This window comes from Myxine glutinosa, chromosome 4, assembly GCF_964187855.1.
Source record: "Myxine glutinosa chromosome 4, kmMyxGlut1.1, whole genome shotgun sequence".
Taxonomy (NCBI): Eukaryota; Metazoa; Chordata; class Myxini; order Myxiniformes; family Myxinidae; genus Myxine; species Myxine glutinosa.
Window position 1 is genome coordinate 79321525 of NC_136264.1, and position 15848 is coordinate 79337372.

At 43.8% G+C, this 15848-nt stretch overlaps 1 protein-coding gene across 8 annotated transcripts in view; it reads left to right on the forward strand.

The window, feature by feature from the left end:
• HUWE1 (HECT, UBA and WWE domain containing E3 ubiquitin protein ligase 1) overlaps nucleotides 1–15848 on the forward strand; it is a 334325-nt gene that overhangs the window by 98410 nt on the left and 220067 nt on the right. For all 8 annotated transcript variants that reach the window (XM_068112748.2, XM_068112754.2, XM_068112750.2 and 5 more), the window contains exons 24-29: nucleotides 563–739; nucleotides 3954–4202; nucleotides 13306–13439; nucleotides 13903–14066; nucleotides 14901–15098; nucleotides 15528–15741. In XM_068112748.2, the coding sequence (XP_067968849.2) occupies nucleotides 563–739; nucleotides 3954–4202; nucleotides 13306–13439; nucleotides 13903–14066; nucleotides 14901–15098; nucleotides 15528–15741 (1136 nt within the window). The remainder of the gene's footprint in view (nucleotides 1–562; nucleotides 740–3953; nucleotides 4203–13305; nucleotides 13440–13902; nucleotides 14067–14900; nucleotides 15099–15527; nucleotides 15742–15848) is intronic.

Below are 15848 nucleotides of genomic sequence, written 5' to 3' on the forward strand. Positions count from 1 at the left end.
ACTCGTGTTTGTTTGATGGCAATAACTGGCATTATTTTCATGAAAGTCTGTGCAATATTAACTGTCCACTAACTACAATATATAACCCCAGATTAATTGTCTAACTTTGACTTATTGCAGATTTTAGGTAAAAAAAATTTCCATGGTTAAATGTGGTGGTGAATTATCATATCTGCTAAATGCACTCCTGCACAGCTGGACAGAATAACTTGAAAGCAGGATGCTATCACTAAAAATAAAAAAATCGAACTCCCAGAAGTTGTACAAATCATTCTAAAATATGTTAATTCTCTGTTATAGTATGGGAACTATAGTCTTCATCGACGTGTGAAGAAATGTGTTGAAAAATAGTGGTTGTATTCGGGGTGTTTATGGGAATGTTTGACTAAGTTGGGGTGACCATTTCCAACTTCAAGTTTAACCTACCTTGCCTCTCCCTTGGGATCGGGTGTTCCTGGACTGTTTAATTCACCTTGAGTCAAATTTGCTATCATAAAAAGTTTTTATTGGCCTCTTACTGGGAATGTGATCGCAGTTCAATTTTGTTCATTTTTGTTCACAGATGAAATTTGTTGAGTCAATCCTGAGCAATAACACAACAGATGATCATTGCCAAGAGTTTGTGACTCAAAAGGGACTTGTTCCTTTGCTGTCCATTTTGGGCCTTCCCAATCTACCTATTGACTTCCCATCGTCTGCTGCTTGCCAAGCTGTTGCAGGCGTGTGCAAGTCTATCCTGGTATTCTTCACAACATCCTCATAATCACACGTGTTACATCGGCTGCCATGACAGTGTGACCTTTCTCGGTCATTCCACACCACTTCAACATTGATTTCCTTAAAATTTCCAAATTATTTGCAAAATGGTTGGCTGAAAGTTGTTGTTGAAACATGCTTGCCAAATTTTAGCATTGTTCATCCAGTGGTCCCAAAGATATAGCTCTTCTAATATGGACACTTTGACATCTCAGACCTTCAGCTCTTTCCCCCTTTAAATTATCATATTCCAGAATATATTTGAACTAAACAGCGAAAAGAGACACTTTACTTTGTAAGCTGCATTGTGGCAGTTCACCATTAAAACCATTTTGAAGACATTTGGGATAGTGAACTCCCAAATCTTGGGGCATTACCATTTTTCAAGCTTTTCATTGATTGCTCTAGGTAAGGCTCAGAAGTACAGAAATTACCTTTCCTGTGGTTGACCAAGAATTAAGTTGTAGCAATTTGTCTTTTGGTCATCATGGAAACGAACTGAGAATATTGACCTTGCATAAAATACTTCCAGATAGATGACTTGTTGCATTTTTTTTTTCCCTCGAGACAGAAGGCCAGGGATACTGCCACAGCCTATCCGACGGTACGGTGTGGGACTGTCCTGTGCAGAGTGGAGTTGTCTGTAAAATGATGTAATCAAATTGACAGTGACAAATATTTCAAACGACATATATCAATAACAGTATTGGTCTCAGAACATGACCTTTTGAGGGACATTGGCTCTTCGAGCTATAGCATGGGTTAGTATTCTGTCTAAGGCATCCCGTTACTTGCGAACGAACATGCAGGAAATCTGATATACAGTCGAGGAGGGATCATCGGATACAACAGGCTGATTAAATCGTAGTGAGGTGCCAGACTGGGTCGAATGCATGATGTCCAGTGAGATAGCCGTGGTCTCTTGTTTGACATTGAGGTCACCCATCCATTGCTGACACAGAAGAAGAAACATGTCTCAGGTGGAATGATGTTGACAGAAGCTAAACTGGTGGTCAGAGATCGGAGTTGAAGAAAAGATGAGTCAGTCTGTGCAATTGTCAATTCAATTACCTCGTTTACATTGGAGAGAAGGCTGATGGTCAAGTAAGTGGGGTCAGTTTTAGCTCAATTTTAATGAATGGGGTAACACATAAATACAGAAAGAAACCCAGACCAGACCACCCAGCCCAATCGATCTTGTGGCCGCTCCGCATTCTCGACAATTTTGGGATACAGCACTATCACTATATTGTTTCATCATTCTGTATTTTCTTTATTTTCCAAGCTTCACACAAAATAAACTACACATCATCACTTCACATAAAACAACGTATTACAAAATGCACTAAACAATCAGACGCTTCCAACTTGGACAGAATCACTTAGGCAATCACACCTTGCTAATCCTCTGCCACCTACCATTCCTGCAAATATACCTGTACCTTTTCTGCCATTCCCTCCAAGTAATTATCAAAATCCATTTTACATTCCTCCCCTTCCATCGCTTCCTTCACTTCAAATGCCACCACAGCTGACACTCCTCGTGAGAAGGCCAAATTCCTCAATTCCGTTTGCTTCCAAATCTGTGTACCCAACCCCTCACTCCCTCCACCTACCCAGCCCTCTCATACCCACCTGCTCCTGGATACTGTCTTACTCACTTGAGAAGGTGGAGAAGTTTCTGGCAAACCTCAACTGTGGTTCTGCGACATGCCCAGACGTCATGCGTCCAAACCTGCTCTGTGGCTCTTGCTCTTCATCTTTCTGCTCTGTTCACTCGATCATTCTCTCGGTCAGTTTAATCTTCCTGGAGGTTAGACAGTATTACTGCAATATATAAACATGTGGCAAAACTGGATCCTCTGAACTACAGGCCAATTAGCTTACTTCCAATTATAAGCAAGGTAAAGAAATCCATCATTGCAGTTGACATCAAATTCATCATTTTCTTCCATGGCTTGATCTGAGATCATCAGTTTGGTTTCATACCTGTTCCTGCCACTCTGGATATGCTGCTTCTACTCTCCCAACAATGGATGGAAGCCCTCCATCTCAAAAATGATATCAGGGCCTTTTCCCTGGACATATCTCGAGCACTTGATACACTCTGGCACCCCGCCCTGCTCTCCAAACTCTGCTTAGAGCCTCAAAGGCCACCACCTCTCATGCATCACTGACTTTCTCCACTTCCGTATTCAGTGTTTTGTTCTTAACGGGATCCTTTCATCTCGTCTCTCCCTGTCGAGTCCGGGTGCCCCAAGGGAGTGTCTTGGGCCCAGTCTTGTTCTTCATCTTCATCAATGATCTTTCTGATTCCATAGAAATCCTGCTCATCTCTGCTGATTATTCCACTCTCTGCCGTATAATTACTTATCCTTCAGACAGGCAGAGAGCAGCATCTTCCTTCTCCACAGACCTTGATAGAATCAGGAGCTGGTCCAACACTTGAATATCTCTTACAACCCCGACTAATCCCACACACTCGCCAGGTCTTAGGACCGTTCGCCAAACCCTCCCATCTACTTCTTAAACACCAATTGAAGAGTCTATCCAGTCACTCAAACTTTGCCCCCTCCCCCTCAGCCATGATCTTTATTGGGAAGACCGTATTTCCAAGATAGCCTCTGATGCCAGCCGCCAACCTGGCATCCTCCACCGTGCAAGGTGTTTCCTTGACCAATCTGAACTTTTGACAATCTACAAGACCTTAATTTGACAACCTACAAGACCTTAATTTGACAACCTACAAGACCTTAATTTGACAACCGACAAGACCAACCACAGCTTGATAGAGTACTGCTATCCCCCCATGCCCATGTGCTCGCATCCCTACCTCACATCTTGCCCTTCTTGATGCCATGGAAAGAAAGACCCTCCCACCCCCAACCATTCTCTCTCACCTCTGTTTGTGAGATGTTGGCTGGTTTGTTCCTTTTCTGTTTCATGCCTGCTTTCCCCTTTCTCATATTGCTGTGTTATAGCTTGTTCACCCCCATGCCCATCTTCCCCTTCCCTTGATCTCTCTTGCTCTCACTCTCACTTATATTCTGCTTAGAATTTCCCCTTTCAATTTTGTTGAATCATTCCATTCTTCTCTAGCTCTTCCACGAACCTCGACCATGTATCCAAAAAAGGTTTACAGTATTTAATAATGATTTTTCATTTGAATTGCATTGTCTTCCTTCCCTTCCATGAAGACACTGTCCCATGAACCCAAGGTGTTGAAAGAAGGCTTAGTTCAGCTTCATGTTGTGCTTGATGTATTGGAGAGCCTGCACCGACCGGTGGAGGCACCTGGTGGCTCTGTTCTGCTCCGTGAGCTGGCGCAGGCTGGTGGGGGTGTGGCAGACGCCACGCTGTCAGCGCAAGCAACTCCGTTGCTTCATGCACTTTCTGCTGCACATGCTTACATCATGGTGTTTGTGCACACCTGTCGTGTTGGCCAGGTATTTATTAGTGGATTTTTTTTCACCCACGTTTATGCATTATTTTTCTCTTTTGGTTACCACTGGTAATCAGGTTTGAATCTGAAAAGTGAGTTGTTACCTCCACCACCAAAGGTGGATGGATGTTATGTTTTCACCCTGTCTGTTTGTTACTTGGCAAAAAATTATTATTTTTGACAAGTATGTTGAAACTCGGTTTGTGTGTTTGTCTGCTCACTTATACTTGCCTACAGGTCACAATTTTAAACAGATCTTCACGAGACTTCACCAAATGGTAGAGTTCGTGATCCGCCAAAATCATATATATATTTGAGGTCAAAAGGTCAACATAGGCCAAAGGTCAACCACTTTTTTTCAAATTTATAAAATCTCCAATTTTCATCCGATTGACTTGAAATTTGAATATGATTTACATAAAGCTAACTGAATTCAACCACCAACTATTTTGGAGATCAACATAGGCCAAAAGGTCAATATAGGCCAAAAGGTCAACAGCCTTTTCAAATTTCTAAAATCCTCAATTTTCATCCAATTCCTTGAAATTTGAATCGGATTAACATATCAGCTAAATGAATTCAACAAACTGTTTGAGGTCAACATAGGTCACAAGGTCAACATCGGCCAAAGTTCTAAAATCCTCAATTTTCATCCGATTGACTTGAAATTTGAATAGGATTTACATATCAGCAAACTGAATTCAACCACCAACTATTTTGCAGATCAACTTGGGCCAAAAGGTCAACATAGGCCAAAAGGTCAACAACCTTTTCAAGTTTCTAAAATGCTCAATTTTCATCAGATTGACTTAAAATTTCAATAGGTTTTTCATATCAGCAAACTGAATTCAACCACCAGCTATTTTTTTTAGATCAACATAGTCCTAAGGTCAACCACTTTTTTCAAATTTCTAAAATCCTCAATTTTCATCCTATTGACTTGAAATCTGAATAGAATTTGCATATCAGCTTACTGAAACCAACCACGAACTATTTTTGAGATCAACATAGGTCACAATTTCAACATAGGCCAAAGGTCAACCACCTTTTTTCAAATTTCTAAAATCCTCAATTTTCATCCCAGTGACTTGTAATTTGAATGGGATTTTCACATCGGCTCAATTAATTTAACCACCAAGTATTTTTGCGATCCAGATAGGCTAAAAGGTCAACATAGGCCAAAGGTCATTTTCTAACGTCGTCCAAAGCATAGGCCAAAACATAGGCCAAATTTCAAATAGGAAACATACGCCAAATTTCAACATAGGCCAAAGGTCCTTTCTAAACCTTTTCAAATTTCTAAAATCCTCAACTTTCATCCGATTGCCTTGAAATTTGAATCGGATTAACATATCAGCGAAATGAATTTAACAAACAACTGTTTGAGGTCAACATAGGCCAAAGGTCAACCACTTTTTTCAAATTTCTAAAATCCTTAATTTTCCTCTGATTGACTTGAAATTTGAATAGGATTTACATATTAGTGAACTGAATTCATGTGACAAGGACGAAATGATTCGATTTTGGTGAAGATCCGGATTCGGATCCGGCTATTAGAATTTTTAAAGTGATTCTTCACCATTGGGAGATGGGGCCAAAACGACATATAGCAGGATCTCAAAACGTTGTGCATGGATTTGGATGAAAATTGGTAGAGAGGTTGGGTGTGTGACAGATTAATGGATTTGATTTTAGTAAAGATCTGAATATGGATTCGGATACGATAATTATTTAATTCTTAAGTGATTCTTCACCATTGAAAGATGGGGCTAAAACTGATAGAACCGGAAAGGAGCTGTTGCATGCTGGTGGGGATGGAAGGAGTCATGGCGTGGGAATAATCGTATCGGAAGAGATCCGCAAGCAGGTGGTCAGAGTGGAAAAATGGGAGGGATGGTTAGTTGTGGCATGGGTGGTGATAGAGGCAAATGGTGTCTGTTATGTTGGTTTATGGGACACAAATGGGAATGGAGAAGAAGGAATTCAGGAACTCACTGGAGAGGATGATGGGAATGGTTGAGATGGACGTGATCCTGTGCATTGCAGGGGACTTTAACACGCATCGTCGAGGGATAGAAACCAGGTATGGTGGAACGGAGGAAGTAGTGAAGGCAGTTGGTGAAAAGGTGGTTTGGAAGAAGATGGAGGTGCTGGCTCAGAACGTAAAGGAGGGTTTACTGTGGGAGTTGTCTGCAGATGATCTGGTGTTGATTGCGGAAAGTATGGATGGGACTGAAGGAAAAGATGAACAAGTGGAAGGAATGTATGGAGACAAAAGGTCTGAAGGTGAATATCGGAAAGACGAAGGTGATGGCAAGTGGTAAAGCATGTGGTGAGGTGGAAAGAACTGGGAAGTGGCCGTGTGCTGTGTGCGGGAAGGGTGTCGGAGTGAACTCCATTCAATGTACAATGTGCGCTGAGTGGGTTCATCAAAAATGTAGTGGTCTGAGAGCGTCATTAACCAGTGTGGCAGCTACATTCAAATGTAAGGTGTGCACAGAGGGAGCTGCAGATGGAGGAAATGTTGAATTGGATCTTGGAAACGGCGTGAAGCTGGAAAGTCTGAAAACATTTTGCTACCTCGGAGACATGCTGAATGGAGAAGGTGGATCAGACTCGGCAACAGTTGCTAGAGTGAGATGTGCATGGAAGAAGTTTCGGGAACTGAGTGGCGTGCTGATGAGGAGGGGAGTGTCGTTGAAGCTGAAGGGAAAGGTGTATGCTGCATGTGTGAGAAGTGCTATGATTTATGGGAGCTAGACGAAGGAGAGCAACAACGAAGGCTGGAAAGGGTGGAAATGCGAATGGTTCGGTGGATGTGTGGAGTATCGTTGAGAGAGAGGAAGACAAATGATGAATTGCGAAAGATTATGGGAATAGAGCCTGTGATTGATGCTGTGAAGAGAAACAGGTTGAGATGGTTTGGTCATGTGTTGAGGAAGGATGAAAGTGACTGGCTGAGAAGAGTGTTGGAAATGAATGTAGATGGAAGTAGAGGATGGGGAAGACCGAGAAAGACTTGGCTAAAGATGGTGAAAGAAGAAATGCGGGCAAGGGGGTTAACAAGGGGAGATGCAGAAAATAGGGCAAAATGGAGAAGATTGTCATGGGGACTGCAAGGCTAACCCCCGCTCTAGCAGGGAAAATGGCCTTCTGAGCCAGCACCTCCATCACAGATACAAATAGTAGTGGACTGAGTACCGACCCCTGATGCACTCCCACCTTCACCTCAAACTCAACACTGTTCCCGTCCTTCATCCTTGCAGTTGTGCGCGCTCTTTTGTACATTGCCATCACTACTCTGAGCAACCATTCCTTCACTCTTAACTTCCTCAATGCCCATGTCACGCATCGCGTGGAACCCTATCGAATGCTTTCTCCAGATCAACAAACCCAAGATAATACTTCTTCCTCTTCATGTACTTCTCCTGCAACTGCCTCACCATAAAAAGCGCGTCTGTCGTTCCTCTTCCTGGCATAAATCCAAACTGCATTTTGTCGATCTTCACCTTCTTCCTTATCCTCCTCTCCAACACCCTTTCCAATACCTTCATTCCATGCTCCAATAACTTTATCGCTCGGTACGAGCCACACTCCAGAGGGTCACCTTTCCTCTTGTACAGAGGGACGAGGGTACTCAGTTCCCAATCCACTGGAATGCGGCCTTCTTTCACCACCAGATTGCAGATCTCTGTCGTTCTCTTCACACCCCAACTTCCTGCTGCCTTCAACATATCTCCCACAACTCCCGTCGGCCCTCCCGCTTTTCTCCTCTTCATTGCTTTTATCACTTCCTCAACTTCCTTGTCAGTTATCTTCTCTGCCGGTCCTAAAACTGGGTTACTCTCTATGTTGCCATCCCATTCATTCTCTGTATTCAACAGCATTTCCATATGTCTTTTCCATCTTCCTATAATTCCATCTGGGTCCACAACGATTTGTCCCACTTCATCCTTCAAGCAATTCACCCCCATCACATCACACCTGTCTTTCGCTATCTGCTTTGCAATCCTGAATACCGCTTTCTGACCCTCTTCCGAATCCAAGCGTTCTCCGAAGATTTTCCTACTGCGCCTTTGCTACCTTTTTCTTTGCAGCCTTCTTGGCTGCCTTATAACTTTCATGCTCTGGTTTTTCTGCTCCCGTACCCTTCGCCTTCTGCCACTCCTTGAACTTCTGCCACTCCTTGAACTTCTTTCTCTTCTCGTCAATCCTCTTTCCAACTTCATCATCCCACCACCATGTTTCCGAGTGCCTCAGTGGTCCTTTTGTCCATCCACATACCTCACCAACGGCTCCCAATAGACTATCTTTCATTGACATCCAACCACTTTCAAGCTCAACCACATCATCCTCTGCCCTACTCAGCCTCTCTTTTAATGGTTCCCTTACTGTCACCTCTTTCAACCTCCACACCTTCATTCTCGGTTGGTACTTCACCCGCCGAGCTCTCCTCGCAGCTTTCACCCTTATGTCACAGACAACCAAGTGGTGCTGTGAAACAGCCTCCTCCCCCAGGATCACCTTTATGTCCCGGAGGTGCGTCCTATCTCGCCGACGCACCATCAGGTGGTCATCGGTTGTCGTCGACCCACCTGGCGTGTATGTAACAAGCTTATTATCCTCTTTCTGGAACTGAGTATTACAAATCAACAAATCAGCTCCATCAGCAATCTCCAAAATCATTTCACTTTCTCCATTTCTCACACCATATCCGTAACGCCCATGAACGCCCTCAAAACCATCCATACTCCTTCCCACATGTCCATTTAGGTCTCCTCCTACCACAACAACTTCCTCATCTTTCACGTTTTCCATAAGCTTCTCTATCACACACCAGAACTTGTCCTTCTCTTCATCACTCCGACCAACCTGCGGAGCATATCCCGAGGTGACGTTCACCAAGAGCTTTCCAATCATCATTTTCACCATCGTCAACCTATCACTCACTCTCGTTACTCACCACATTGTCTACAAACTCCTCAGAAAACAGGACACCAACACCATTCACGCCCTCCAGGCACCCTTGCCACACAAACTTGTATTTCTGTCCCTGCCTACCCTTCACCATTCTCACACCACTTCCCTTCCATCTCTTCTCTTGCACACAACATATGTCCACTCTTCTTCTGACCAATACTTCCACCACTTCTCCTGATCACCCTGTCATTGTCCCTCCATTCCATGTCCCAAACCTCAGAAACCGATCTCCACTTCGGGCTATACCCTGCCCATATGTAGTTGTAATTGTCATGGTTCTCTTTTTGAGGCAATGTTTTTATGGCCGGATGCCCTTCCTGACGCCAACCCTCTTAGTCGCCTCCTACGACACGCAGGGATACGGTGTACCTATTCTAAACCAGGGTACACACCGGTATGTTTGAGAGAGGGTTCAATTCTGGAGGAGTGGAGGACCAGGATTAATTGTGACGATATGGAAGGCGAAGGGGGTGTCCAAGATCTGGGGAAGTACAGGGGCATTACACTCCTTAGTTATGTCATGAAGGTGCTGGAGAGGTTTTTGGATGGGAGGGTAAGGAAGTGTGGAAAAGGATGAAAAAAAGGAAGGAAGGCATCGGAAAAGAAGGAAGGCATCGGAAAAGAAGGAAGGCATCGGAAAAGAAGGAAGGCATAGGAAAAGAAAAGGAAGGGGGTATAGGAAAAGAGCAGCAGGGATTTAGAAAGCATAGGGGAACGACAGATTGGATGTTCGCACTTAGACAGCTGATGAAGAAGAGGTTGGAGGTGCAATGTGAAATGGCATTGGGATTTGTTGTTCTGGTGAAGGCCTATGACACTGTCCCGAGAGAGATGGTGATGATGACACTGAGATGGATGGGAGTGTCGGAAGCAGAAGTTAGAATGGGTGGAAGGGAACAAGGGTACAAGTGATCGAAGGGAAGAGTTTTGGTTGGTCCTGGGTGTTGGAGGAATTCAGTTGAGTTCAGTTTCGTCAGAGGAGTCGAGTTCATTGGTTTGAGGCAGGGAAGCACGCTCAGCCCACTCATGTTTACCACCGTGATGGAGCTGTTGAGCAGGAAGGTGAACATGAAAGGTATTCTGGGGAGGATATTATATGCGGACGATCTGGCTGTTGTGGTGGAAAGGGGGTGGGAGATGCAGGAAGTACTGGGGGAGTGGAAGGGGGCATTTGAGAAACCTGAGGATGGAGATGATGTGGGTTGGGCAGCAGAGAAAATAAATTTATATCTGGTTTGAGGGGAAGGAGATTCGACAAGGAAATAGTTTTGAGTATTTGGGGAGAACATTGACCTTGGATGATGAGTCAGATGCAGAGGTATGAAGGAGGATTCAAGTAGGTGTGAATGCATGGAGGAGGTTGGAGGGAGTAATGACAGATAAAGATTTCATGGTCTCCTGATTGAAGGAGGAGTCCGCCCTCCTTGTCATCGCTGTGACCGATCAATCTGCGTGTCAGGTTTTTGGCGGTGGATTCCGAGGAGAATTATCGTCGGGCCGTTACGTCTCAAGAACGGGTCGTCGGCCATTTTGACTCGCTACTGTTACTCGCTACTGTTGTTACTCGCTGCTGCTGTTCCCTACTGTTGTTGCGCTTCCCTCTCACCCCCTCTTGTCTCCTGCTCCCTTTATTGTATGTTTCATGTGTGTTTCTGTTTGTTTTAGTTTCATGTGTCAGCTCTTACATGAGCCGAGACTTTGTATTCAAAAAAATTGCTGAATTTGTTTTTAAATTCATTTTCTTATGCCTGTCACCAGAAGCATTATGTTTTTGTGTTGTCCGTCTGTCCGTGATAGGTTTTCGTTAACTTAGCAAGGGGTGAAGGGATCTAATTAAAACTTGGCACAGGTACGTATGATGATGTAAAGATGAACCGATTAGATTTTGGGGTCATGCGGTCAAAGGTCGAGGTTTATGTTGGGTAAAAACAATAAATTCTGTTCCTGTTATAACTTGTGAATCGGCAATGGGATCTTGACCAAAGTTGTTACAAGTATGTATTGTGATGTATCGATGAACCAATTAGATTTTGGGGTTATGAGGTCAAAGGTCAGAGTTTGTAATAGGTTTTCGTTCCTGCAATAACTTGCATAGCTGCAGGGAACCAAGGCAAACAAGGCAAACTTGGTTCAAGTATGGATGATACAAAGATTAATTCATTGTATTATTTGGTCATGAATGAATGGAAATGAATGTAGAAGGAAGTAGAGGATGGGGAAGACCAAGAAAGACTTGGCTAAATGTGGTGGAAGAAGAAATGCGGGCAAGGGGGTTAACAAGGGGAGATGTAGGAAATGGGGCAATATGGAGAAGATTGTCATGGGGCCCGCAAGGCTAACCCCCGCTCTAACAGGGAAAATGGCCTTAAAGTGCCTGTTGTTGTTGTATTTGGTCAAGAGTTCAAAAGTCAAAAAAAATCCTGTTACTGTGTTAACTTGTGAACCAGTGATGGAATTTTGACCAAACTGGGTATCAGCATATATTATGATGAAAGATGAACTGATTAGATTTTGGCATCAAGGGTCAGAGGTCATGTCAGGTAAAAATGTGATACTTGAGAATACCTGAAGGAATTTAAATCGAACTTTGTACAAGTATGTATCATGTTACGTGCTCCTCCCCGACCCCCCCTGGTCACGGTGTACCTCCGAGCCCCGAGAGGAGCCACGGCAGAAAAATATGTTATTCCGTGGCAAAAATCGATATTGAAACCACACCAATGGTTATCAACAAACAAGTAATGTATTAACAATCACACAAGAATAACGGTACAACAATAATGGCAATCAGAAGTACAATCAACACATCTTATGATGGTACCATCAGCTAGGATAAGATAACTCACTGTGCTCCAAGTGAGTAAAAAGAACACTCTCCAATGTCTCTATAGCGCAAAGGTGATCCCCTCCAGCGAGTGTCAGAGCGAGATCAAATCGAAACCCGAACCCCGTTCAGATGACGGGCCCGGTCACATTGCCAAAACAGCTCACAGGCGTAGGCGGCCAAAGCGGCATAAAGAGTCACGTGGTCCAAAACCTCGTAAGGAAAACTCACGGAGGAATGGGAATCCAAAGGCGCCCTCCAGATATAAATGTTCACTGTTCAGTCGGCGAACCGCAAATTAATCTTCAAACTCCGCATTGCGCACACACATCCCCGACAGACGACAGGATGGTGACAGAACTGATAGGTAGCAAAGACCTTTTGCGATGAACAAAGCGCGAGGGTCAAAATGGCCGACGGCTCGTACTTGAGTCGAAACGACCCGGCGATGATTCGTCAGAATCCCAACACCAAACCTGACCATGCAGGTTTCTCAATCCCAGCGATAACACCTATCGCAGGAATTCCTTTCAAGGAACTCAACGTTCACTCGCGACTTTCATTGAACAATGCTCGCTACGGAGCATGAAGCGACTCGCTTCTTGTCCGACTTCACTCGCCCCGCCTCCTCTCTCCCTCTCCTCTTCTTCCTCCTCTTCTGGTTCCCGATCCGGTTTCCTGTTTCATTTAACATTAACATTTTTACCTTGTGACAATAATAATGGCTATCTCCCTCAAACAATAATAATAACACTACATAGAACCAGAAATGTTTCAAGGGAATGAAAACCACAACGAAAGTGACGAATCCGTAACAATCATGATGTAATGTGGGCGGAGGTACGTCACTCAGCATTGCGACATCGAAGAGTGCCATTCTAGTTTTTTGTCGATGGTAGATTGCATGGAAGGGAAGCAGTTGAAGTCGGTGAGAAACGCAGATCGGGATTGTGTAGGGGAGAAAGCACGAGGTGTTAATGGTTAGCATTTCAATGATTGCAAGAAGTGCAAGACAACAGAGGTAGTTTGACAGATTGGAGAATAAAATATGTGTGAATGAAAGTGAATGTCTGGGTTACATTTTGGCGAGGGAATAATTTGTAGTTGGAATTGAGCTTAAGGTTTTTGTCGTTTGTTTTTACCGAATCGGTGCATGTCGTCTTTTTTTCTCTGCTTGATTATCGTGTACATTTCGAGTGACACATTGGCAACAGTGAGGATTGTAGTGAGGTATATCAAAGTGTACGCCTTCATTTGCTGCTTTGTCATTTTCAGCTATTTGGTGTCTCTGTCTTTTCTCCAGAGTGACATCCGCTCGATCTCTGTCAACCAATGGGGCTCCCAAATGGGTCTCGCTGTTCTGAACAAGCTGAGCCAACTTTACTGCTCTCTTGTATGGGAGAGCACTGTGCTGCTGTCACTCTGCACCCCAAACAGGTATGGAGAGCTCAGTTGGATTTCCATGATGCAAACTTAAATTTTTTCGAGGGACCTAAAACGTTCATCTTTTCAGTTGTACATTGTTAGACTTTTAACCTGAATGGCACCTTTGAAAACAAACCTGCCTAGTGCCTATTATGTTGAAGCTGCTTGCATTGTTTGTCGCATGTACCTCAGTCTTGCACATGCACACAAAATTTGCAACGATTTATTGGTTTCAAAGGTGTGCGCGTGTGCGTCATTCAATCTGTCAGTCATCAGTCGTCGGTGTTTAATGTGGAGAATTGACAAATGTATCTTTTTATGAGATTTGAACTTGTTCTGAGCATTATCAGCCATCACTTCTGATGATTATGCCAAAGAGGCCTACAATTAAATTGAAGTTGATTCAGGATCTTTATTTAATCTCTTTAAACCCGAATGAATGATGTTTGGAGCATTGTTTATTTCTTGAATGTAGCCTGCCTGCAGGCTGTGAGTTTGGCCAAGCTGACATGCAGAAACTCATGCCAAAGGAAGATCCAAAACCAAGCTCCTCTGCTGGGCCAAGCACGAGTATCGCTGCTCCATCTGTACCAGTGACAGCAATACCAGTGGCCATAAGCAGTACAAAGAACAAGACAGGTCAGTATATGAGGTTGTGGTTACATAAGGAAATTGTAGCATGTAGAACAAACTTTTATTTCTTTAACCAAATAATGTCTGGCTGATTAAGAAACCCGAATCTTTTTATGCCTCCTCCGATGAAGTCGCCGGAGGCATTGTTTTCTGGTTGGCCGCCCGTGTCTGTCTGTCTGTCTGTCCGTGATAGGGTTTCGTTTCCTCAATAACGGTAACGGCTGAAGGAATCTAAATCAAACTTGGTGCAGGTATGTATCATGATGCAAAGGTGAACTGCTTGTATTATGATATCAAAGGTTAGAGGTCCTGTTAGGTTTGACGTGGCAACCCAATTTTCAATAGCGTTCGTCTTTATGCGTCGGATACACCCACACACTAGATTAGAAGTTAGTAGTTCGTTTATTTTTCAAGATATTTCCAAGATGGCCACCGCCATGTATGTCTGAACCTTGTGAGCGGAATATCTTGAAAAATAAATGAAATACTAACTTCTAATCCGGTGTGTGGGTGTATCTACACATAAGGTAGAACGCTATTGAAAATTGGGTCGCCACGTCAAAATCCAAGATGGCCGTCTTGCGTCTTCCACTTTGTCAACTCGCATCACTTCACTGACGGGGGACCTAGGCGTAACGCTTGTCTCGTTTATTTTTCAATATTTAGGCCATTATAATTTAATGTGGTTCAGATTTATTTATTTATTTATTTATTTATTTGTTTAATGCAAATGTAACTGTCATTGGTTCAACCTTGTATAGCACTGGAATGAAGGTTTTGTGTTTTGAAATGTGGATTTTTTAGAGCTGTCTATTTATTTATCTTTGGCATTCTTTTTAGATGGAGAAGCACTGGCATCGATGGAGGCATCAGTGCGTAGCCTCATGGCTGGTCCCGTGGGGCCACTGCGACTCGAGGTGGATCCTGATGCACCGATGGAAACAGATGAGGCTGTCACTGGTGCTGGGAAGGGCAACAAATCCAAGGTGTCGGCGACAATGCCGGCTCACATAAAGCAGATCAAGCCCCTGCTCTCTGGTATGTGCATGTACTGTTGTGTGCTTAATGGCACTGTTACTTCGCCATAAATTGGTGTGTCCTGAATCCCAACTGTGATTCTCTGAATTTGAGCATTCTCCTCTCTCCTTGGAATCATTGCAAGACCATGTATTGCTGGTCTTGCGTTCTTGCCTGGCTTGTGACTTCTTGCCATTTCATGCTTTGTGTACCATTTATAAGGCAGAGTCACTCTGTTGCAACTTTGTTGCTTATTAAATCGAGATATACGTCATACAAACAGTTACATAAAAAGTACATGAGCTAGTACATATTCTAACCTGCCTGGCTGTGTCTGTGTGCATGATTACCTGCCTATGCTTGTGTTTACAACATTTAAGTATCTTTTTTTTTTGTCTACATATTCCTCCTGCCTTTATCTGCCTTTTGATTCCACTTGATATTTTACAGCCTCATCAAAACTGGGCCGTGCACTTGCTGAACTTTTTGGTCTACTTGTCAAGCTATGTGTTGGTTCACCAGTCCGTCGGCGAAGCCACCACCCTGCCACCAGCACCACAGCACCTTCACCTGCAGCACGAGCCACTGCAACCGCACTCGCCCGCTTGCTTTCTAAGGGGCTCTCGTGGACTCCACCATCTTATACACCAACTCCTCGGTTTCGGTGCGTGTGCTTGCGTGCGTGTGCAAGGAACCTTGGAATCTTTTAACGTTCACCAGTTTATGGGAGCATATTGGACATGCATCTTTATGTCTATCTGAGGGACGGTG